Consider the following 22,666-nt stretch of genomic DNA (forward strand, 5'->3'; position numbering starts at 1 on the left):
GGTTGGCCGCTGGGTCTGGTACCCCAGAGTGATAGCATACATTGAGAGGGTATCGTATGGTATTTTTCTTTCTCTTCCTGGCTTACTTCACTTAGAATGATGATCTCCAGGTCCATCCATGTTGCTGCAAATGGCACAATTCTATTCTTTTTATGGCTGAGTAGTATTCCACTATATAAATATACCACAACTTCTTTATCCATGAACTGTTGATACTTGAATGGATCTCAGAGGAATTACATTTGGTTAAAACATGCCAATCTCAAAACATGCCAATCTCATGCCCTGTTATATTTCTAGAGTTTCTTTTCAGTAAATTCAGCGACATGGCAGAAGAATTCTCTGTTTCTGACACAGACACAATGTCTCAAGGGTTTTTGTTCCAAGGACTTCTGAATCTACATACTGTATGATTCTATTTATATGACATTCTGGAAAATGCAAAACTGTAGGCGGGGAAACCAAATCAGTGTTTGCCAGGGTTATGGGCGGGAAAGAAGGGCAGCAGGAGGGAGTTTTTTGTACAGTGGATCTATTATTTCTTCTGTTTGTGTTGTCGATTATACAAGTTAAAATTCATGGAAGTGAATGCCCCAAAATGGCAGTGCTGTTGTAAATAAATATGTAAAATAAAACTGTTCAGAGAAACATTAAAAAAACAGCTCCCTCAAAATGACAGCCTCATAAACTGCCATCTAGAAAAGCCTGGAATGGGAAGCAGCATCCTGGCTCTGTGAACTGGAGCTGACAGCTATTTTGGGCTTCAGGGCACATCACTTACCCCAGTTGCCTCTCTCACATTTTCCTCCATTTCTGCGGCTCCTGAGGCCCACAGCATGGGGGGGGTCTTCGAATTCTATCAGTTCCCCGGATATGAAGAACCCCCTTTTATTGCCCCCACATCCCTGTTTCTGGGTATTCCCACGTCTATTTTTTTTATATTTATTTTGTTGGTGGGCTTTCGTTTGTTGTTTGTTTCTTTCGGGGGGTAGTTAATTAGGTTTATTTATTAGTTATTTTGATGGAGGTACTGGGAATTGAACCCATGACCTCGTGTGTGCTAGGCATATACTCTACCACTGAGCTATACCCTCCCCTTCCCACGTCTATTTCTAAGGCTATGAGTCTGGCTCTGTTGTCTCCCTGTTTCTGCCTCTCTCCTTCGCTGTCTCCATCTCCAGGCCTTCTTTTCTCAGAGTTTCTGTCTTCCCCATTTTAGGCCAACCCAATTCTGTCTGTCCCTGTCTTGAGTCTGTCTCCACGTCGGAGTCTCCCAGCCTCGGGATCTCCTCTTCTTTGAGTCTGGGTTCCGCCCTTTCGCTGTGTCTCCATCTGTCGGTCTTCTTGTCTCTGTTCTCCTCTGTATCTCGCTGTCTCTGGGGCTCTGGACTCCTGGTGTCTCCATCCTTGGGTGTGCACGTCTGTAGTCCTCACCTTTCCCTCCCTGTCTGCGTACGTGCCTCCTCTATTCCTCTAGGTCTCTCCAGTCTCCTCTTGTTTACGCCGTTGCCATGGCATCAAGGACGGCGCCGACGCAAGGGGGAGAAACGGCAGGGGAGGCCAGCTCGGCCTCTGATTGGCTGCCTTCCCTGAGGTCTCGTCCTCGCCCCTCCCCCGCCCCCGTGGGCGGCCCGGTGTCTTCTGGGAGTGCAGCCGGGCGTCTTGGAGCCGGAGGAGGGTCTGTCAGCCGCGCCTGCGACGTCCCTTTCACGACCCGCGGGTCGTGGCGGTCCGGCCGGTGTGCGCGCGTAGCTGCGTTGTGAGGTGACCAGGGGGGACCGGGAGGGCGGAGGGTGTGGGTCTGGAGGGGAGGGGCGGAGCAGGGAGCGACCCCGGTGGTCGGGGGGCCAGGCCGCCCTTCTCGGTGTCGCCGACGGGAGGCGTTGAGGGTACCCTGGGGCTGCGAGCCCCTCGGCGTGCGCCCGGAGAGGGGCTTGAGGGCTGGGGGTGCCCTCGAGGGGCTGAGTTCGGGAGCAAGTTGTCTCTGCCCGCGGGTCGCCCTGCTTCTCCCCCAGTCACGCCGGCGAGGGTTCGGTTTGCCTGAGGTGCCTCGTGAGGTGCCTGCTCTTGCTCTGGGACCCCTTAGGTGGGCGAGGGAAACCCTGTGGGACAAGGGCGTGAGTGGGGCGGCCGGCCAGGGGTCCCCGGGAGCACTGAGGATTGTTTTTTTAGGTCTTTTAAAAAAAACTTTCAAATTTATAGGAAAGCTCATATAACTTCTACATACCGGTATTCAGACATACCTGTTGGTGTTTTATGTTTTGCACACTTGTCACTCCCTTACTCCCCCGCCCCCCGCCAACCCCATCAAATATGCCCGTCTCCTAGCTGACTCGGAGGCTAAGCTGAACGGCCCCACCATCCTCGACTCAGTACCCGTTTCCCTAGTCGCCCCAATAACTTCTTGTAGACGTGTCTTCTCCCCAGCCAGCCCAGGGCCCTGGGTTACACATTGTCGCTCTTCTTCCACCTGCTCCTCAGGTCTGTGACTTCCTTGAGTTCCTGGTCTTGAGGCTTTGAGGGAGCCCAAGCGGGTCGTGCAAGATGTCTCTTGGTTGTCTGTCTCTCCTCACGAGTGGATCCACCGTGTGTTCTTGGCCAGGACCAAGGAAGGCAGCTGGAATACTGAGGCTGCTCCCATGCTCCACGTTTTTTTTTTATTCTAAAGGCACTACCCCCTGCCCTCACGTGCCATTTATGTGTGAGTAATCTCTAGGTGTGGCCAGGAGACCCTGTGAATACCCTGAGACATCTGGTTTGCAAACGTGGCAGAGAGGGACATGGGGCAAGGCTTGGCCTGCAGGTGGGAGCCAAGCTTGAGCTGGGCTCTGCCCTGTATGAAGGAGATTTGTCTCCACCCTTCTGGACCAGCTTGGGGTGGGGAGAGGGCTGGCCAGGACCTGAACTCCCATTCACTTCACTTATATTATATTCCCCTATAATCCCTGGCTTTTGGCCGACTTTTTACACCTCCTACCTGGCTCTGTGGGCGGGCCAGGCCAGGTCTGCAGGCCTGTGCAATTTCCAGAATTGGGTGTAGATTCTCCACTGACCTACTTCAGATTTTCAGTTGTTTTAGTAGGAGGAGCACTCCTGACACTCAGTCCTTCCACATGACTGGAAACTGAAGTCCCCATAATATATTTTTTAGTGTCAAACGTTTCTGGGATAAATCCAAGTCTACTGGGATGTTACATGTATTGAGTATATAACATACATTGCTGGAGTGAGTTTACTAACATTTTAAGATTTTTACTTCTTTATGAGATGTCTTGTAATTTTTCTTCTATCCATGACTAATTTTTTATAATCCTGATAACATCAATCTTACAAAATAAGTTGCCACCTCCCATGTTTATGTTAGTTTTTATCTACATGAGTACAAAACTCTACTGATATTTAACAAGCGATTGCTTGGAAATAATTCTGCATGGACTCTGGGTGTGTGGGTTGTGGGGCTGATGTACTCCAAGGCTCCTGTTTATTCTCCTTTGGCATGGGTGCCCCACAACCTGCTTCTCACTGTGTGGGTACCTCTTTGTCTCTCTGACTCTGGCTGAGACCCCAGAGCATCCTGTCATCCTTGGTGTGTCTGTCTTCCTCAGAGCCACAGTCCTGTGCACTCATCCTGGCTAGACACAGTCACATTTCTCAGTGCAGGTTTGGAAAGATGCTGCTTTTGAAGAGGCATTTGCCATCCCCAGGAATACCCCAGCTCTCCTGGAGTTGCCCACACTGGGTTCAGCAGCTGGGGACCAGTGTGAGGGGCCCAAGACCATCCCTGGAAGCACTGCTACTGTCCTCCTGCCTGCATCTCTGGAACTTCATCTTCCAGGAGGTGGATGGGCCCCACCAGGTCCTGGCCCAGCTTCAGGAGCTGTACTGCGAGTGACTGCAGCCTGAGGCACGCTACAAGGAGCAGATGCTGGAGCAGTTCCTGAGTGTCCTGCCCGACAAGGTCTGGCCCAGGGTGGTGGCGCAGCACCCCAAGAGCTGCAAGAAGGTGGCCTCCCTGGTAGAGGACCTCACCAAGGCCCTGGTAGAGCCACCAGGAGGTGTACTCACCTTGTCAGAGGAGAGCATGCCTTTGAGGAAGTGGGAGGGGATCAGCCCTAGAGGGCTCTGGGAGTGGAGTGACATTGACAGCATGGTGTCCAGACCCTAGCCAGTGGCTCACCTGAGAGAGTTCGGTTCCCTCGCATATAAGGGCACAGAAGTAAGCCGTTCTGAGCTGGTAGGGCAGCTCCTCAGTCAGCAGGGTTCTGACCCCCCGAACCCCCAGGAGCCTTACACTCATGGTTGCCTCATGGGCCAGGAAGGCTGCTTGGTCTCCTGCCCTCACATCTGCCTTCCAGATGTAAGGAAGCAGGAGGAAGCAGCCCCTTAAAAACTAACAAAATGTTCTGGGCAGATTTCTGCCCCCTCATATGGGTAGAAGGGGAGCGCTGGGGCTGGATGGGCAGTCTCCACCATGTCTGAGGGCAAGGCCTGGGGACTGGTGGTGATGGGCTCTGAAGCCTTGGGCTCTGTTCAGAAGCCTGGGTGCACGTCCACCCACCGAGTTCTCCCCTGGGGTCATCCACAGCCTCGAGCAAGGGGGTGTGTCATGGGGAAGCACAGTGAGCCTTTCCTGTCTGCCGTTACCAGGTGGGCCGTCAAGGGCCAGCGAAGATCTGGAACCCAGAGAGAGCCAGGTGCCCCCTGAGACCTGTGAGTGACCAGGCAGCCCTTGGGGGTGTGTGGGCCAGGGTCTGTAGTTGGGAGGGGACAGGAGGGGGACGCCGTGCAGGTTCTCGTGGGAGCCCGAGGGAGGCCAGGTAGCTGAGCACAGAAGTCATTCTGTGCTGTCATTCCGACTTCTCCCCATGGTCTCTGTGAGCGTCACAAGGACTATTTTTAATAAAATTCCTTTTCAAAGATGATGCAGACTGTATGTGCTTATCACAAACAGTGAAAAGCATCGAGGTGTAAAGAAGTTATAACCTCAGCTCCCCCTCATCCCCTCTGCACGTCAGACTGCGTCCTCCTGTACATCGCACATGTGTGCGCACACGCCTTACCCACAGGCCTGTGTGGACATTGGCAGCCGTTTCCCTGGCTGTTTGCACGGCACAGCCTCTCAACCCCCCCAGGCCCTCCAGGCAGTGGCTCAGTGTCCAGGCCGTGTCCTCGTCACCTCCATGGCCTTCCACAGGATCCCCCCTTCCTTGTCCTGGCGAGAGAGTTCACCAATGCTAAGGTTTCTGCCTCTTCCTGTAAATCTTCAGGATGTGGAGGATGCTGTCTGGGTAGGGTGGGTCTCTCAGGACCATTGGACAAAGGGCGTTTCCATGTAGTTTTCCAAAATTTTGTAGCATGTGTGTGCAGAGCCTGCGTACAGAGATACCTTCATTCCCACGTCCGTGACAGCACCATGCATTGTTGCATTTTACGATTTCCACGAACCTGATGGGTGATGAGGTGTGTTGTCTCCTTTGTGTGTTTTCCGTGAGTATCTGGAGCCACCACTGAGCTTGAGCTGCTTTGCTCTCCTCTTGGCTGCTCTGCTCTGCTCTGTGAATGGAGGACCGGTGTGCGGGCCGCGGAGCCCTGGGACCTGTGGTGACCCTGCTGGGGCCTCCCTGACAGGTTTGAGGTGCCCAGCTTTGGAGTCTCATCTCCTCCACGATGCCTTTCCTTCTCTTCAGCCGCTCTGCTCCAGACCCCCTTCTGGAACAGGGATTGGGGAGCAGGCCAAAGAGGCCAAGCCCACAGAGGTTGAGCCAACGGTGGTGGGGACCCCTTTTCCAGCAGCTCTTGGGGCCTGATCCACTCTGTTTTTTCAGCCTCCCCTCCCTCCATCATGAGGGGGCCCAAGGGACGAGAAGTTGGGTGGGCTGAGGTCCGGGGCTGAGCACACAGGCGGCTGCCTCCCTGAGAAACCAAGTGGTGAGCCTGGTCGGGGCGGGGAAAGCTGAATTCTCTGAGATTGAGGGAGGGGCTCAGACTGAGGTGCTGACCATGTGACCCCTGGTTGCAGGCCCTCCCAGCCCAGTTTGTGGTGACTCCGCGGCTTCCTCCCTGTACCTCTGGCTGTGTCCAGAGCATCCTTAGCTCCCTCTGAGGGTGCCCTTGGCTGCCAGCTGCCCTCCTCTCCTTCCTGCTGACTCTGCTGCCCACCCCTCCCACCCTCCCACCTCCCACCAGCCAGGACTCCTGGCCTTGCCCAGGCCTCCTGGGCCCTGTGGCAATGTTACCACAGGGCCACCCACTTTATCTCCTTTGTGGCCTTTGTTGGGGACATTATCTGTCTCTCCCGTCCTGGTCCTGGTGCCCTTAGGTGCCGGCCTAGAGCCCTGGTGGTGGGCAGAGATGGAGGAGACCTTGGGGTCCAAAGCACTGGTTCTCGGTGCGGGGGGCTGGCTTTATCTGCTCCAGGGGACGTTTGACAGTGTCCAGGGACAACTTCAGGGTCCATCCTGGCATCTAGAGGAAAGAGGCCTGGGAGGGTGTGTGCAGCCTCCTGTGATGACCAGGACTGGCCCTGCCACGGAGAAGGTCCAGGGTGCTAAGGCCAGGACACCTGGGGCTGGGGCCAGGGAGACCTGGGGTCCTTTGGCAGAACCTGCAAGGTGATGGGTAGGATCCTCAGTCTGAAGCTGAAGGTGCCTGTGTCCCTGGGGGAGCAGGGCCGGGGGACCTGGCGGAGGAGAGCCTAAAGGTCTAACGGAGACTCTGGGGCGAGACCTGCCTCCCATGGCCTCACGCTTACCCCTCATCCTTCCCCAAAACTGTTGGTTTGTGGGGAGGGGTCCTGATTCCCACATGGGCCTTCAGGTGGGATGCTGTTTTAAACGTATTTGAACTTGAGTGTATTTTAAATGTATTTGACCTTGAACACGGTTGCCAGGGTCCCTGTCTTGGTTCCCACTAGCCTCAGCAGAGATCTCAACTTTGACCTCACTCATCCTCCCACCACCCATCCCACACTTTTGATGCCCACCTTCCCCAGATGTCAGAGCAGGAGGCAGAAATCTGGTGATTTTAACCAACTCCTGCTATGTACCAAACCACTCCTTAAACATAGTCGCTTCAGCAGCAGCAGTATTAGTCACCACCATCCTGTGGACTGACGGGTCAGCCGGGGCCACCCTTCTGCTCCATTTGATGGCAGCTGTGCTGTGCACACAGCCGTGGTCCCCTGGAGGCTCGACCCCAGCTGGATTGTCCGGGGTGGCCTCACTCACCCAACTGGCCATTGGCGTGGGCTCGGCTGAAGCCAGCAGCTCAGGTGCTCCTTCACGTCGTGTCTTCATGTGGCGGGCGGCTGGATTCGTGGAAGGAGTGTTCCAGGAGGGTCAGGCTGCAGGACTGGTGTTTCTCAAGCCTTTGTTTGCATCCCGCGTGATAATGTCCCGTAGACTGCAGTGGGTCCTGTGGCTAGGCTGGGCTATATGTGTGCGTATCTGTGTGGGGAGGGGGTTTCCGGGACTGGGGACTGCCCAAGGGCATAAATGTGGAAAAAGGGGAAAGCTGCATACATCTGAGATGTTGAAGTCCTTTCTGGACCTAGGTGGGATGTTAAAAGTAAACTATACACAAGTGACTAGGATGACCATTTGCATGGAGTTAAATACTCAATTACAGAGGAACAATGACTTAAATTTCGATAGAGCCATTCAAAGGAAAGATAAGGCATAATGATAATTAAGAAGACTGTGTAGCAACATGGAAGGATGATTTCTAACTTTAGCTCAAGAAGCAGAATACAAGTATTTGTTATATTGTAACTAAAATACGGTGGCTGTGGTCAAATAGAGAAAGTGTAAAAAAGAAAATAGTTTTGTTAGGGTCATGGAATTATGGCTGCATTTATTTTGCTTTTTGAATTCCCTTGAAAATTATTTATAGGGCTTTATAATAAAATTAATTTTTCATCATTTTGAAAAATATTTTCTCAATCATGGAAAATTTAAAACATGAAGGAGAAAAAATACTCATGTTTTCAGCTCATGGGAAGTTTTACTTTTGATATCTCAGTATATATACATGTGTCCTTCTGGTCATTTTTCCATGTACAAGATTTTGGTATGTATTCGTTCAGTGTGCATATAAAATCTGAGAATCCTCAGTATAAGTGTGTGTGTCTCTTCTGTATCTTGAGTGAGTGAGTTGTCTGGTGGGTCGTGGGAAGAGACTGTGGACTTTATTCAGGCAGCTGGCATCACAAGATGGACTGTGTGTTTCTGATGAAGAGAAAGGCAGGGAAAAGTCAGGGCTCAAGCTGTTCCCTCACTCCTGGGAGGCTCCTGGGACAGGAGCTTCTGCACTCGGGAACATAGACTTATGCAGTGGAACCACTTCAGGAAGTTTGAGTGCAGGTCACACTCGTGCATCCTGGTCCCTGTTCCTCAAGGTGAGGCCTTCAGACCTCTTGCCCCACTTGCCCCTCGCCCAATGCCTTGGCATACAGATTCGAACCCCACGTGGTACGATCAGAGCAGTCTCAGGTGTAACGCCATCCACCTTCAGATAGTTTTCATTCACGGCAGTGTTAGAGATCCACCACTGCCCTTGGAAGTGCGGGGCTGGGTCTTCCCCATGTCTGTGCAGATGTCCTAGGAGTTGGGTGGGTGGAACCAGGGTCAGTCCAGATTCATTGGGCCTGAAGCTCACACAACTGAGGAGTCCCTCTCCCTGAAGAATTCAAAATTACTAAGATAATGTTAGCTATTGGGCCTCAGAAGGGGCCTCAGAAGGAGAGTGAAGGACCTTGGAGTTTCTGCTTCATTTACTTCGTGGCAAATCCATGAAACTGGAGCGTCAAAACATAATGTAACCCAGACCTCTTTCACCCCGCGAGCACCTGAGTTTACAGAAAGGACATTTCCAGAGGTCTCAGTGAAATGACCGGCTCTCCAGCTCCAGCCTCTGACTGACAAACGGTATCTCCTTACAGCTGGACTCCTGAGAGCTCACACAACTGGGGCAGCTCCCAGGGAAACTCTTCCGTCAGAAGATGGCTTCCTGGAAGTGTGGGGGAAGGTGTGGGGCTCCTGCAGCAGGAGGTTCCGGTTTCTGGGAGTGGAAACCGCTCTGGGAGGGAGACCCTGAGACAGACAAACCTAATCCTCCCCAGTTTCTTAAAAAGTTTCCTCTCAGTGGTCCATTTTCCTGCACCTCTGGAGGGAGTTGAGACCCTCAGCTGACCCACTGCCCCTAATGCCTGAGCCAACCCAGCTTCCCCTGAGATTAACAGGTGGGGAAACTGGGTGATACGTGTCTCTCTGTAGAGTAAGTCATCCATTTATGTGCTTTACCTTGTCTTGGACAGGTTGGTGATGGTAGAGGAAAAAAAAATCGTAAAATCTTTTGGTAGTGTTTTTGTAACGGATTGAAAAAGCAACTCTGAAACGATTTTAGAATTAAACAAATTAGTTGATGTGTTTATTTGGGGGAGTATCAGCATTCTCATTGTTGAAGAAGGGACATAAAATGTGAGGGAGACATAGGTTGGAACTGGAGGTATTTCTGTAGACCTATATGCACCCATATGCCTTTTCTTGTGTACCTATGTGTGTTTATATGTGCACCTTTATTTCCTGGTTCATCAGAAGACACCATAGTAGCAGTCAGCAAACCTGACACTCAGATTTGGTCTCAAACAGCAAACGCCACCCGCCCCAATTCTTTGGAACTGGAGAAATATGGCTGATTTCAGGGTAGAAACAAGATACGCTTATAACATCTTATACTAAAAAGAAAGGAAATGTTCAAGAAATGATGGAGGCATGTCACATGCATGGCAGGAGCTTTCCTGAAGGGACTCTCATTGGCCATACCTGGGACAACGTGAGCACCAAAATAACTAAGGACAGAAATAAGTTATAAAACAGGTGTCCACCAGGGCATCAGGGCAAGCTTCTCTGAAAAGGCCAACAAATTGTAAGTGTGGAGGCCTCTAACGTGAGCCCGCCACCTCCCAATCCACACACACATAACAATGCGGGTGTTATCATCATCTCTGGCCGTTCTTCACCTTGTCTTCTCTCTATTCTGATTGACTTTGTTGCTCATCTCCCTAGCACACCTGATTTCCTAAGGACAAGAAGCTACACAAGGATAGATGCGCAGGGAAAGGGAAGAGGATACATGTAGTCAAAGGAGGGAGGACAAAACAGCTGACCAAAGGACCAAGGCTATAGAGCTGCCCCATCCAGTACAGACCTTGCCTGGCTACATGTGGCAAATGAGCACTTGAAATGTGGCTACAGCAAATTGAGATGGACTGCAAATATAAAATACACACTGGATTTCAAATACAAAGTATACCAAAAGAAAGCAAACATCTCAGTGATTTTTTAATATTAACAACATGTCAAAGTGGTAACATTTGGGATATAGAGGGACAGGCAGTAAATTAATTTTACCTATTTCTTCTTGCTGTTTCAATGGAACTCTTTACCATGTATTTAAATTTTCTGATGTGGCTTGTGCTGTTTCTGTTGGACTGTGCTGCTATATGCACTATTTACCGATTTTCTTAAGTGGTTTTAAATGACTGAAGTTAATTCCAAAAAAGAGGAGGCATTCTACAAGCATACTGAGGAACAGTGTGGGAAGACGACTGTCTGCAACATGGTTCCCCCGAAGGAGAAATCTCAAGTTAACTGGAAACATGTCCCACAGTATGATTAAAAAACCAAACTGATGGTTGTGACCAAATTCAGACAATGCAATTTAAATATGGGTGAGAAGTGAGAGTGAGAAGTCACTGCTTAAGGATAGTGGCTGTCAGGGTACCTGCTATTAGTGGCTTCAGGGTTCAGTGAAATGCTATAGACTGCCTTCAAGTTAAATTATATAAAAACAAAAGCTTACTGAACATCAGGATGAAGAATCAATGAAAAGACAGTTCAAAAGATTAACTTATATATTTCTTAAGAGATAAAATATTGCAAAATATAAACTTCCAACATAGAGGTGCTATTGCTTATAAGATGGTGGCTTAACAAAGGAAAAAATCTTCCTCTTTTTGTGAAACACCAACAGCTGCATTTCTAATGCCTGTGAAACCTGTAGGAAAATTTATAGCAAGATCAGAGAAGCAAAAGCCATCTCAGAATCTGCAAGACTCCTTGGAAGTGGCTTTACATTTCAAGTCTTCCTACACAAATCTTTTCAATTCCATTGCATATAAAGATTAACTTATTGTAACATAATGCAGATAACTACTTTAAAATCTGTTTATAGCACATACATACTTTGTCATATGGAATTCACATCTTTGAGGCTAGTGGCCATGCACCTTGATCAGAAAATTTTATACTGAGAAAGTTGAATATTCATGGTGATTCCATAAATATTCCAGTCTCATGTCTGGAACACTCTGCCATATTGTTTTTAGGGAATATCAGAGTCAACTTGCACCATTCAGAAGCACCCCCTCCCCAAGAATGTAATATACAATAATGATCAATTCTGACTTCATTTGATTCCTTTATATGAAATCTATCTGGTGGATTTCTCACCATTTTGAAAATATCTGGTTTGGAATATGGTGAATCCTTAGACAGATGCCATCCCCAGATCCACTGCATTATTTTCCAGTTCTCTCTTTTGTAGGCTCTATAATGAAGCAGTAGTGGGCACTCATGGCTGAAGGTCCTCAACAGTGGTTAACTCCACACTCGCCTAATGTCTGGATGATCTGATATCCAGGGCTTGAGGACCCAGAGCGCTGTATTCTTACAATCACTTCCATCAGTGTGAACTCTCTGAGGGGGTCTGAGGAATGTGCTGTGCATGAAGGCTTGTGTATAATGTCTGTGCTGTTTCTCAGAAGTACAGCTGGGTCAGATCTAGTAAGGGATGCATTTGGCTTAAGGCTCTCCTGTGTCCAGGCACACAAGGTGGGTCTACCCTGTGTGAGTTCTCTGGTGCTTGGTAAGGGAGGAGCTGTGTGTGAAGGCTTTCCCACAGTCCCTGCACTCGTACGGCTTCTCTCCCGTGTGGATCCTTCGGTGCTGAGTGAGGTGTGTGCTCTGCCTGAAGGCTTTCCCACAATCCCGGCACTCGTAGGGCTTCTCCCCAGTGTGTGTCCTCTCATGCTGGCTGAGCGAGGAGCTGTGGCTGAAGGATTTCCCACACTCGTTGCACCCATAGGGCTTTTCCTTGGTGTGGATCCTCTGGTGTTCTACGAGGAGGGAGCTCTGGCTGAAGGCTCTGCCACACTCGTTACACTCATAGGGCTTCTCCCCAGTGTGGATCCTCTGGTGTTGAATGAGTGGAGCCAGCTGGCTGAAGGCTCTGCCACATTCGTTACATTCATAGGGCTTCTCCCCGGTGTGGATCCGCTGGTGCTTAGTCAGGGACGAGCTGTGGCTGAAAGCCTTGCCGCAGTCGCTGCACTCGTAGGGCTTCTCCCCCGTGTGGACCCTCTGATGCTGAGTGAGGTGCGTGCTCTGTCGGAAGGCCTTCCCACACTGAATGCATGCATAGGGCTTCTCGCCCGTGTGTGTCCGTTCGTGCTGGCTGAGCGAGGAGCTGTGGCTGAAGGATTTCCCACACTCATTGCAGCCATAGGGCTTCTCCCCTGTGTGGATCCTCCGGTGCTCCGTCAGGAGTGTGCTCTGGCTGAAGGCCTTCCCGCACTCACTGCACTCGTAGGGCCGCTCACCTGTGTGTGTCCTCTGATGCTGAATCAGCGGTGTGATCTGGGTGAAGGCTTTCCCACATGCCTGGCACTCGTAGGGCTTCTCCCCTGTGTGGATTCTCTGGTGTTTGGTCAGGGATGAGCTGTGGCTGAAGGCCTTGCCACACTCTCCACACTGGTAGGGTTTCTCCCCGGTGTGGATTCGCAGGTGCTGGGTGAGGTGGATACTTTGCCGGAAGGCCTTCCCGCAATGACTGCACGCATAGGGCTTCTCGCCTGTGTGAGTCCGCTCATGCTGGCTGAAGGATGACCTGAAGCTAAAGGATTTCCCACATTCGCTGCACTCATAGGGCTTCTCGCCAGTGTGAGTTCTCTGGTGCTGGATCAGCGGGGCAATTTGGTTGAAGGTCCTCCCACACTGAGTGCATCTGTAAGGCTTCTCACCAGTGTGGATTCTCTGGTGTTTGGTGAGTGCCGAGCTGTTTCGGAAGCCTTTTCCACATTCATGACATTCGAAAGGCCTTTCCCCTGTGTGTGTTCGGTGGTGTTCGATGAGTGCCGAGCTGTGACTAAAGGCCTTTCCACAGTCCTGACATCTGTAGGGTTTCTCTTTTGCACAGATTTTCTGTTGAGCATTTGAGTCTGGATTTTCCGTCCTTCCATGTGTTCCCCATGTGGGGCGGCCTCGCCTTTCAGGAGTCATTGCTTGAGTTGGGAAATTGGGGCTCAGACTCAAGTTTTCCCCAGACCCATTCCCCTGCTGCTGCTCCTGAGTGGGCGTCTTCACAGACACGAAGGCCACCTGCACCGCACGGCCCCCTGGCCTCTCACAACTCTGCGCCCAGTGGCCCTCAGCACTGTCACCCTTAGAGCACCAGAGACTTTCCCACAGGAACCTTGCTACTGCAGAATTGCTAGTTATGTCTTCAGTTATGTCTTGCTTTGCAGTGAACAGTTTGGTTTGGGGTCTAGTTTCCAAGTCTAAAAGAAAAAGAACAGTAGAAATGTCCCTTAGTCCCGGTTCTGGGGGAAGAGTCCATGGTAGGTGGGCAGATGGAAGAGTAAAATGGATGGTTTTGGAAGGACTGAGGCACAGGTGGCTTTGCCCATTAAAACATAGGTCTTTGCAAACCAGGGAAGGAACAGGAGAGGGAGAGGAGCACAGAGAATGAGGGCAGGGAGGATGCTGAGGAGAGAGCAAGCCTCCAGGGTGACTCGACAGATGCCCCAGGCCCAGGGGACCCCCAGCCCCAGGCAAAGTTAGTGGAGGTGCCAGAGACACAGACCCCCTTCCCTTCTCCTCCTTCCTTTGGGCTCTGTTTCCCAGCCCTCTTTGCACAACTGCGGCTTCAGTGCACAATGTCCTCACCCTGACACCAGACTAGCCTTGAAGTGTGACGTGGGCACCCTTCCCATTTATGTTACACTCCAATGAAAAGTAAAGGGGGAAAAAGGGTCATAGCAGACGTGGTTAGCCAAACAGTGGCTCCCAAACGTGTCCACATCCTAATCCCAGGAACCTCTGCTTATGGGGTTACCTTAAATGTCAAGGTGGAATGAGGCTGCTATCTTTTGACATTAGCTAGTCATTTGCCATTACCCTGGCTTGTGGGGGTGGGCCCCATGTAACCACAAGAGTTGTTCAGTTTGAGGGAGGGAGGAGGGTCAGAGTCAGAGGGACATGATGTGACAGGGCCTGACCAGCCACTGCTGACTCTGAAGACAGACCAGCCGTGTGTCCAGGAGTGTGGGAAGCCTCTGGAAGCTGGATGATGAAAGGAAATGGATTTTCCCACACCCTGCAGAGGAAGCACTGCTCTGCTGACACTGTGACTGTGGCCCAGGGAGACCCACTTTGGACTTATGGCCACTTGAACTGTGAGATAACTCGTGTTGTTTTAAGCCATCAAGTTTGTGGCAATTTGTCACAGCACCAATCAGGGAGTCCCCATCACACAGAAGAGCCCAGCCAGGATCCACCAGCCCACAGATGCAAGAGTCATAGTGATTCTTCAGTTTAAACTACTGAGGCTGGAGTATCTGTTACACAGCACTAGCTGCCTTTTGCACCACCTTGATGTCCTTGTCTTTGCTGTTTCTCTACCTGGAGTTCTGTTCTCCCAGACTGTTTCATGGTCACAGTGTTCTCGTTAGCTATTTATTGAGTGCCCCTTCCCTCACCAAGAATGCAAAATCAGTGAAGATGGGAACTTGGTCTCAATCACAGCAAACAGGGGCCTGGTGAAAATTCCCTGAGAGGCTGAGTAGTCAGTTTGCTCTGAAGAATCCGAGGGCAGGGACAGAGAGAGAACCCGGGGGTCGGGGGGCAAATGGCTCCTCCTAGACCTGCAGGGCCTGCATCTCACCTGGGCACACACCTTGGGGGACTCCCTTGTCCACCGCCCACAGCTCCACCTCCTGCTCTGGCAAGGAGATGACGTCCAGCTTTGGGAGCCAGTGCCCTGCGGGGGAGACCCAGAGTAAGCATTTGTTTCCTAGGACCCTCCCCAACCTTCTGTCCACCTGACGGAAGGTTCCCTGAGAGGCCAGAGTTGTGGTAAAGGCCCGTGACCTTCCTTAGGGTCCTCCTCCCCACCTGGTCCCAGAGCCTATCCCTGGCCCCAGGGGGCCAAACAGAGCTCTGCTTCTTCCACTGCCTTCTGGCAACAATGACCAGTGTCAAGGGGACCTGGTTGCTAACCAAGACAAGCCTGGGCCTTTGATAGGTGCCCAGGATAAAGACTCTGACTTTTCTACAGTTGTCAGACCCAGGAGACACACCCTGGCTGCTGTTTTGTCACGGTCAGAGGGGCCCATCTGCAAATGGAGGCAGGAAGAGGTACAGGGTGGAGGGGGTCCCCACAGCACCCTAGGAAGACCCAAGTCTGCCCTGGGACTCTGTGGTCATGGGACCCAGTGTGTCCCTCTACCTCATGACTTTCTGCTTCTGGCATTGCTAGTAGGACCTGTAATTTGTAACCAAAACATCCTAACGGATGTTCTCTACCCTAAAACAGTCAGGTCACTGCAGCCCAAGACACATCCCAGGTATCTGCTTTTCAGGCCTAGATCCACTTCCACTTTTATCCCAGGAGAATCACAGTCAGTCCAGGGGTCAGACCTCACCCACAGAGACCAGGAGCCTGAAGGTCTCCAGCATCACATCTCGGTACAGGGTCCTCTGGGCTGGCTCCAGCTGCCCCCACTCCTCCCAGGTGAAGTCCACGGCCACGTCCTCAAAAGTCACTTGCTCCTGAAACATCACACACAAGTGTCCTCAGTGTCCCCAGGCTGGCGGCTGGTGAACAGGAACATTGGCCAGTGGATGGGAGGGTCTGGGGACTGGGGGCAGGTTTTCCTGGGGGGCCTGGGGCCCTGCTGGGGGAAAGTCTCTCAAATAAGAAATGCTGCTGAGGAGTCCACAGTGAGGGGGAGCATAGTGCAGTCACCAGGAGTTACCTGCGCTGGGGGCCCCTCAGAGTGGTAGCCGTGCCAGGCAGTGGGGAAGCGGCACCTGCAAAACTGTCAGGTTGGATTCCTGATGCACCCTTTGCCCAAAATAACACCCTGACGGGTCCAAGATGTGTACATAATGAAACAAAGCCTCAGGAAAGGAGAGATTAGAAAAAAAATCTCAGGTGGCAATGACCTTTCTGATCATGACACAAAACCCAGCTGCTCCCCTCTGCCCACATTAGTTATCTGTTGATTATAACGTGTCACCCCAGAATTAGTCTCTTAAAACAACACCCATTTACTATCTCAGAATCCTGTAGTCAGAACTCCAACACAGCATGGCTGAATTCTCTATTCTGAAATAAGAGATAAAAATCCACTTCCACACCCATTCTTGTTGTTGACAGAAATCATCCCCCTGCAGTTGTAGGGCTGAGGTCCCCAGTTTCTGGCTGGCTGTTGGCGAGAGGTCACTCTTAGCTCCTGGAAGCCACCCCTCTCTGTTGACAGTTTACAACATGGATACCTGCTTTCTCCCAGCAAAGACGGAATGTGTCCCTCCCACTTCTACAACCAGCCAGGGAAAACGCTCTGCTCTTAAAGCCCTCATGTGAGCAGGTCAGGCCTATCTAGACACTCTCCCTTTCCTCAGGCTGATCGTGTTGGATAACATAACATCTTAGATTTCGACTAGGACACTCCTCTCCAAAAAACTGAGTTGAATTGAGATACTCAACTAAATTAAAACGTACGCACTGTAAAAACTACCATCAATCTTAAGAACTGGGAAATGTATGCGCAACATGTGATGTACGTGGGGTACTAATTTCTTTCCTTAATATGTAAAAAGCTTCTATGAATCAGTAAGACAGAGGCCAGTCAAATTATGAGTGACAGATGTCAGGCAGGAGAGAGCCCATTTCTTCAGGGAAGGGAAGACAGTTTCTATCTACTGTGTGCCTCCTCCATCTGCGTGACCTGCCCTGTCTCCACTGGCACCTGGGTTTGTGTCTGGATTTGGTAGGGAGGGGATGGTGGCCTCTGCGTCCGGCCAACTAGGAGTAACAATGATAATGGCTTATGTGTACAAGTCACGTGTCAGGGCCTAAGCACTGGGATAGCATGGTTAAGGATTATTATGGGTCTGGGTACACTTCACCAGACTTGGAAGTATATACATGATAATGATGAAGACTAAAACCATGTGCAGCAGGCAGGGAAATGGGAGCTTCATGGACTAGCTCAGCCTAAAACTAGGTCCTAACACAGGAAGGAAGAAGCCCAAATTAGTAAGGAAGAGAAAGACTGCCCAGAAAACACACTGAGGATAACTGGTGAGCCTGACAAGGGGCAAACCTACCTAAATCCTCACCGTTCACCACAACCTGAAATATATTCTGTAAGAGTTATGAAAAATTAAAAAACTGACTCAATGAAACCCTCACCCACAGTGCCCATGCTGGGCCCTGGGCCAAGATTTCATCCCATCCAATCTAATCAGGAATCCTGGGAGAGGGTCCCTGCTGCTGTGAGCCCATTTTACAGAGACTGGGAGCACTTAAGAGTCTTGCCCAGTTATAAAGCTAGTCAGCAGCAGGTCTAAGGATTGGACCTGGGCGATTTTAATAAGAATCTGTTCACCATGTAAATTAAATCCAAGCACACGAAGCTCCACGTCTAAGTGGAGAGTATGTGTGGTAGTGGGCGCATTTCAAAGCAACAGGCACAACGGGGCACTGGCCCTCTGGGAGAAAATCAGTAGATACCTGCCTTACACTGTAAATACAGAAAAATCCCAGAAATCTTAAATATCAAAAGGGAAAAATTTGGAGAAGTATAAGCCCTTAATAAACTGGGGGTAGAGGAAGTCTTCACACAAAATATAAGACACTAGAAGTTAGAAAGAAGAAAAATGAGTGTGGTGGGCACGACAGTGTCACCACCAACCCTGGATGGCGACGGGGAAATTACGGTGGCAGGTGCGATGAAGGCTGCTAGTCAGCAGATCTTAGAAGATTCTCCTGGAATATCCTGGTGAAAGCAGTATAACCGCAAGAGCCTTTCAATGGGGACAAGACAGAAAGTCAGCCTCACAGTGGCGAGATGAGAGGAAGACTGAAATGGCCAAGCTGGCTTGGATGATGGGAGGGGGCCAGGAGCCAAGGGACGTGGGACGCTTCTAGGAGCTGGAAAAGGCCCAGACGTGGATTCTCCCCTAGAGCTGCCAGGAGGCACACAGCCCTGCTGCCACCTGGATTTTAGCCCCATGAGGTGCATTTCTGGCTTCTGACCTCTAGAAGTATAAAAAATAATACATCTGTGTGGTTTTAAGCCACTGAGTTTGTTGGGGTTTGTTACAGAATCAACAGGAAAATAATACACTGAGCAAAGTGCGTGACTTCTAGTGACAAAGCCGCTACAAGCCAGGACAGCAAAATGAGCATTTGCAGCATAAGTGGAAAGAAGAGCATTCATGGCTGTGCAGGTGAGGAGCTGACAGCTCAGTAAGTGAAGTTCAGTACGTGAAAGGCAGACAACGGGACGGGGAGCCGGACCCTCGGAGAAGAGGAAGGGTGGTGTGTATGCGGGCGTGGGCTACTGTTACCACCGGCAGGGTTTCTAAGCGCGTCCGTTCGTTATTCCAGCAATTCCACTCCCCTCCATCCCTCTCCCTGCAGAGCCCTGTCCCATGCTGCCTCGTCTACACTTAACAGGAAGCCGCTGACAGCCCAGACACCCCTGGTAGGGGAGCAGCCAAAGTCAGGTTCACCCCGCCGCGGAGCACAGCACTGCGACGCACAGCTGGGGCACAGCCTTCCGGATGGAAAAATCTCAAATGGTCGGACACTGCCAGCACAGAACTGTTTATGTAAAACAAAACTCGAATTCCTATCTGTCTGAAAACATATCCGTAAGCACAGGAACCGGAGGTGTGTGGAAGTGCCACCAGCGGCGGCTTGAGAGGGAAGCCTGGGCCGGGCGCTGGGGAGCAAGGGGGACTTTCTAGGTGTTGCTCGACATGTTTATAATGAGACTGACATTCCGGGACGATGTGGCCTTAAAGAAATAAGTCCGCCAACTTATCAACCCAGAAATCACCATGGAAGATACCAGCGTTTTGACACATTAAGAACTTTAAATTTGTGAATCTTAAAAATTCAGAGCAAACAGACGGTGCTGAGAGATGATGTGGATCGCTCACTGAGTAAGCCTGGGCCGTGGATGACAAACCAACCCCTGCTCACCAGAGGAGGACGCCAAGGAAGTCACTCAAAGTCCCCAGGGGGAGAATGGCTGAGCTGGGATTTGAACTGGTGGTCCAGAGCCACCTGCTGGCCAGGCCTGAGCCACCTCCTTGACAGACGACCCGGGGGTTGGGAGGGGGCTTCTGGGCCTTGTGGGTGGGCAGGAAACTCGCACCCTCTCTGGCTCCTTCTTGGACAGGGCCCCTGAGATATCACAGCAAAGCGACTGAGAAAGGGGTAGCCCCAGGGGATGGGGAACCTCCGGCGCCTCAGCTGGACCGTCGTCCGCTGGGGTCCCCCAGAGCCGTCACCAGGCCATGGATACAAGACCTCCCCTTCCCCATGGTGCTTGGGTGCTGGGAGCAGGGTCCGGGCAAGGCAACATGAAAGTCCCAGAGGGTCGGCGCTCGGGAGAACCTGGCAGCGCGCTTCCGGAGGAAGGGCCACGTGGGCTGGGCCTTGGGGGCCTCAGAGGGGCAGGCGGTCGAGCTCAGGCCGGCCCGGCCACTCCTACTTGCACAACTTGTTCTGGGCCGTGGCTTCCTCCTTGTTCCCACCGCATGGGATGGACTGGGGACGAACAGGGTGAAACGAGGCCAGCACTGACCAGAGCTGGGAACGTTCATCGTTCCCCCTTCACTCAGCGCCTACTGTGTGCAGGGCCTCTGCACATGGCGAAACCAGCCAGAACTGCTTACCAAAGGCCACGCGCCCCTGCAGCTGGTGTAGAAAAACCCCGTTCTCCATCTTCCAGCCCCTCCTCTGCATGCTCTTCATAAGTGCCCAGCGGGGTCCCACCTCCATGCCTTGGCTCGTGCTGTTCCCTCCACCTGGAACATTCTTCCTGTGGGCCTCGACCTCACCCTCTGTGTTGCTGCAGGTCTCTGCTTGGGGGTCGCCACTTCCTCAAGGGGACCTCCCGGGCTGTACTGGTTAATGCTTGGTCCCCCAGCCCACCCTCTTTCCCTCCCCAACATTTGGCACATTTACATTCCTCATATGGTCTCTGAGCCCCATGGGGTGGCGATCTCTGTTCATTTTGTTCTGGCCCCTGCAGCACCTGGAATGGTGCCTGCTCATGGCAGGTGCTCAGTACGTCTGCCAAGGGACTGGATGGAGAGAGCGAGCTGGGAGAACAGACCCAGAACCCTATGTCGGGAAAGTGCCTGATGCATCAGTGAGATGGATGAGTGATGTCTGCCAGGCTGGCACTGGGCAGGGGGGAATCTGGGAGGTCTTCTGGGAGGTGGTAAGGTGAGATCTGGAAGAAGACGTGGAGCTGACTAAAGCATATTGCTGGCAGGGAGCAGAGTGAGGGCCAAGGCCCTGAGGGCAGAATAGGCTTGGTGGGAAGCCCAGGCTGGAGCCTGGGAAGCCCAAGTGTGAGGGTGGCAGTGTACTCACCGGGTCCACAGCAGTGAGGAGCCCAGCGGTCATTCCCTCCTACTCTGGCCTCTTGCAGGAACAGCCAGCTCCTCTGCAGGAAGTTCTGGGGGGAAAGGGAATGTGAGAGACTGAGTAGGCAGCTGCGGTGATCAGGAATGCCGGGCCCTGGAAGCCCTATGCGCAGGTGGAAGGTGTTGCAGCTGCTGGAGCCTGGACCAGCACCGAAGCCAAACCCGACAGCAGTGGACCCTTAGCTTGGCATTTTCCAAGCTCCTGCTGTGTGCCCAGGTGCTATTCCAAGCACTGGTGAAGGATGATCTTGAATTTTCCTTACCCCATTCCACATATAGGGAAAATGAGGGCCGGGGTGGGTAGCGGTTGCACAGGTGATTTCCAGGGTGATGAGTCTCTCTGGTACTGTGACAGAAAGCCAGACAGTTCTGGGGTTCAGGGCACTGTTGAGTGTGCCTCAGTTTCCCTCCCCCACAAAAAGAGGGTGTGGCCCACGGAGATTTTAGGAGTTAAAGTGGGAAAAGGACTGAAAATGGAGCCCGGCGGGCAGCAGAATACACAGGAAGGCCACAGTTCCTGGGAGGGAAGCAGTGCTTCAGCGGGCATCAACTGAGCGCCTACTCAAGTTCCCCTGTGTTCCCCACCATTACAAGCTCATCCCTGGCTGACTGCCAAAGTGAAACTCGGGCCAAAAGTAGGCCGTGTTCCCCTTCTCTCTGTACCGGCTCTTGGTGGCCCTGCCTCTGCACTTCTGATTCTGCACCTCTGATTCTGCCCCATTCAGCTTGTGCCCCGTTGTCTTTACTACAGTTTCCTGGGTGGGAGTTGTCTTGTTCAGCGACGTTTTATGGCTTTGTTGTCATCGCCCTGACCCTCCTGGCGTCCAGGGCACAATGTTGGGCGCTCTTGGATATTATGGGGCACCTTGGCAGCCATCTAAATACTTGCTTGTTGAATTAATGAAGGAGCCTGCATGGTGCCTGTAATGCAGTTGCCGCTCAACAAGTTTAATATAATGAGTCTGTTTTCTGGGTCCCAGGTGGCTAGGATTAAAATGTTGTGCTTTGGGTTTCCCTCACTTTCAGGAAGGTGAGGCTCCAGAACTGACATGGTGCTGGGGCCTTGGCCTTCCCCACCCCCGAAACTCCAGACATCTCACCAAAACAGGGGAGGGATGCAGGTCAGGCTGGCTCCAGGCTCTGAAAGGTCGAGGCAGCCAGTCTCTCTGACTGTGCCCCCAAGCCCGAGACCCCATCCCTTTGGCCAAAGCCAGGACTCAACCCCGGCCCCAACACCTCCTCTAAGACGCTGAGACCCTCATCCCCAAGCGGCCCCGCCCACTCGGCCCCGCCCCCACTGACCCAAACCCCGGGACCAAAGCAGCAAAAAGGACTCGACCCAGACGTGCGCGGTTGGGTACACACCCCGGCCAGGGCCCAAGAGAAGGCCCTGGACCCATGCCCAGCTCGGCCTCCCCAGCGCCGAACACCCCCGACCTCACTTACCCGGCGGACTGCAGCACAAAGGCCGCGGTCGCCACGCAGCGAACTGCGCCTGCGCAGGGGCGCCAAACTACATCTTCCAGAAAGCGGCGCGCACACTTCCGGTGCCTCCGCGCTAGCCCCGCCCCCGTCTGAGGCGGAGGGACTCGGAATACGAGTTAGGCCTTGCAGACCCTCCGGCCTCGGCCTGGCCTTCGTGGATGGCAGGGCGAAGGCCGAGCCTGCGACTAGTCAGGACTGCGCCTGCGCAGAGGGCGCCAAACTCCATCTCCCAGAGGGCCGCGCGCGGCTGCCGCGCTCGTCGGTCCCCGCCCGTCGGGTTTTCTGGGACGGGGGTTCCCGTCCTGACGCCCGTACTGGTGTCACCTCGTAAATGTTCCCTGCGCGGCCGCTGCGTGAGGAGCCTTGACCGCCTTCCCCGCGCTTCTCCA

General features: G+C 52.3%; 1 protein-coding gene and 1 long non-coding RNA gene across 5 annotated transcripts; one reads left to right on the top strand and one right to left on the bottom strand.

Moving 5' to 3' along the window:
- Window positions 1-1,660: 1,660 nt before the first annotated feature.
- LOC140698007 (uncharacterized) lies at window positions 1,661-6,204 on the top strand. Of its 2 annotated transcripts, XR_012075360.1 has the most exons (4): window positions 1,661-1,764; window positions 2,482-3,958; window positions 4,648-4,710; window positions 5,355-6,204. It is a non-coding gene; the product is annotated as an uncharacterized lncRNA (long non-coding RNA). The 2 variants fall into 2 exon arrangements; XR_012075359.1 differs by lacking the exon at window positions 5,355-6,204 and having other exon boundaries at window positions 4,648-4,922.
- Window positions 6,205-10,327: 4,123 nt separating this feature from the next.
- Window positions 10,328-22,392, bottom strand: LOC140685388 (uncharacterized). 3 transcript variants are annotated; one of them, XM_072966427.1, is made up of 5 exons: window positions 22,239-22,392; window positions 20,740-20,824; window positions 15,761-15,887; window positions 15,013-15,096; window positions 10,328-13,615 (listed from the first exon to the last, which is right to left on the bottom strand). In XM_072966427.1, the coding sequence occupies exons 2-5, from the start codon at window positions 20,770-20,772 to the stop codon at window positions 11,898-11,900; spliced, it is 1,962 nt and encodes a 653-aa protein (XP_072822528.1). In that variant the 5' UTR covers window positions 20,773-20,824; window positions 22,239-22,392; the 3' UTR covers window positions 10,328-11,897. The 3 variants fall into 3 exon arrangements, with proteins under 3 accessions (XP_072822528.1, XP_072822527.1, XP_072822530.1); XM_072966426.1 differs by having other exon boundaries at window positions 15,001-15,096; window positions 22,239-22,391; XM_072966429.1 differs by lacking the exons at window positions 15,013-15,096; window positions 15,761-15,887; window positions 22,239-22,392 and having other exon boundaries at window positions 20,740-20,819.
- Window positions 22,393-22,666: the final 274 nt, after the last annotated feature.

Source organism: Vicugna pacos, chromosome 9 (assembly GCF_048564905.1).
Source record: "Vicugna pacos chromosome 9, VicPac4, whole genome shotgun sequence".
Classification (NCBI taxonomy): domain Eukaryota; kingdom Metazoa; phylum Chordata; class Mammalia; order Artiodactyla; family Camelidae; genus Vicugna; species Vicugna pacos.

Excerpts from the sequence above, each read along its gene's own strand:
- LOC140685388 (XM_072966426.1), bottom strand. The coding sequence starts at position 20,772 with ATGACCGCTGGGCTCCTCACTGCTGTGGACCCG. Across the intron at positions 15,888-20,739 it reads TCCTCACTGCTGTGGACCCG|GAGCAAGTGACTTTTGAGGA; the intron begins GTGAGTACACTG and ends GTGATGTTTCAG. Across the intron at positions 15,097-15,760 it reads CAGGCTCCTGGTCTCTGTGG|GGCACTGGCTCCCAAAGCTG; the intron begins GTGAGGTCTGAC and ends TCTCCCCCGCAG.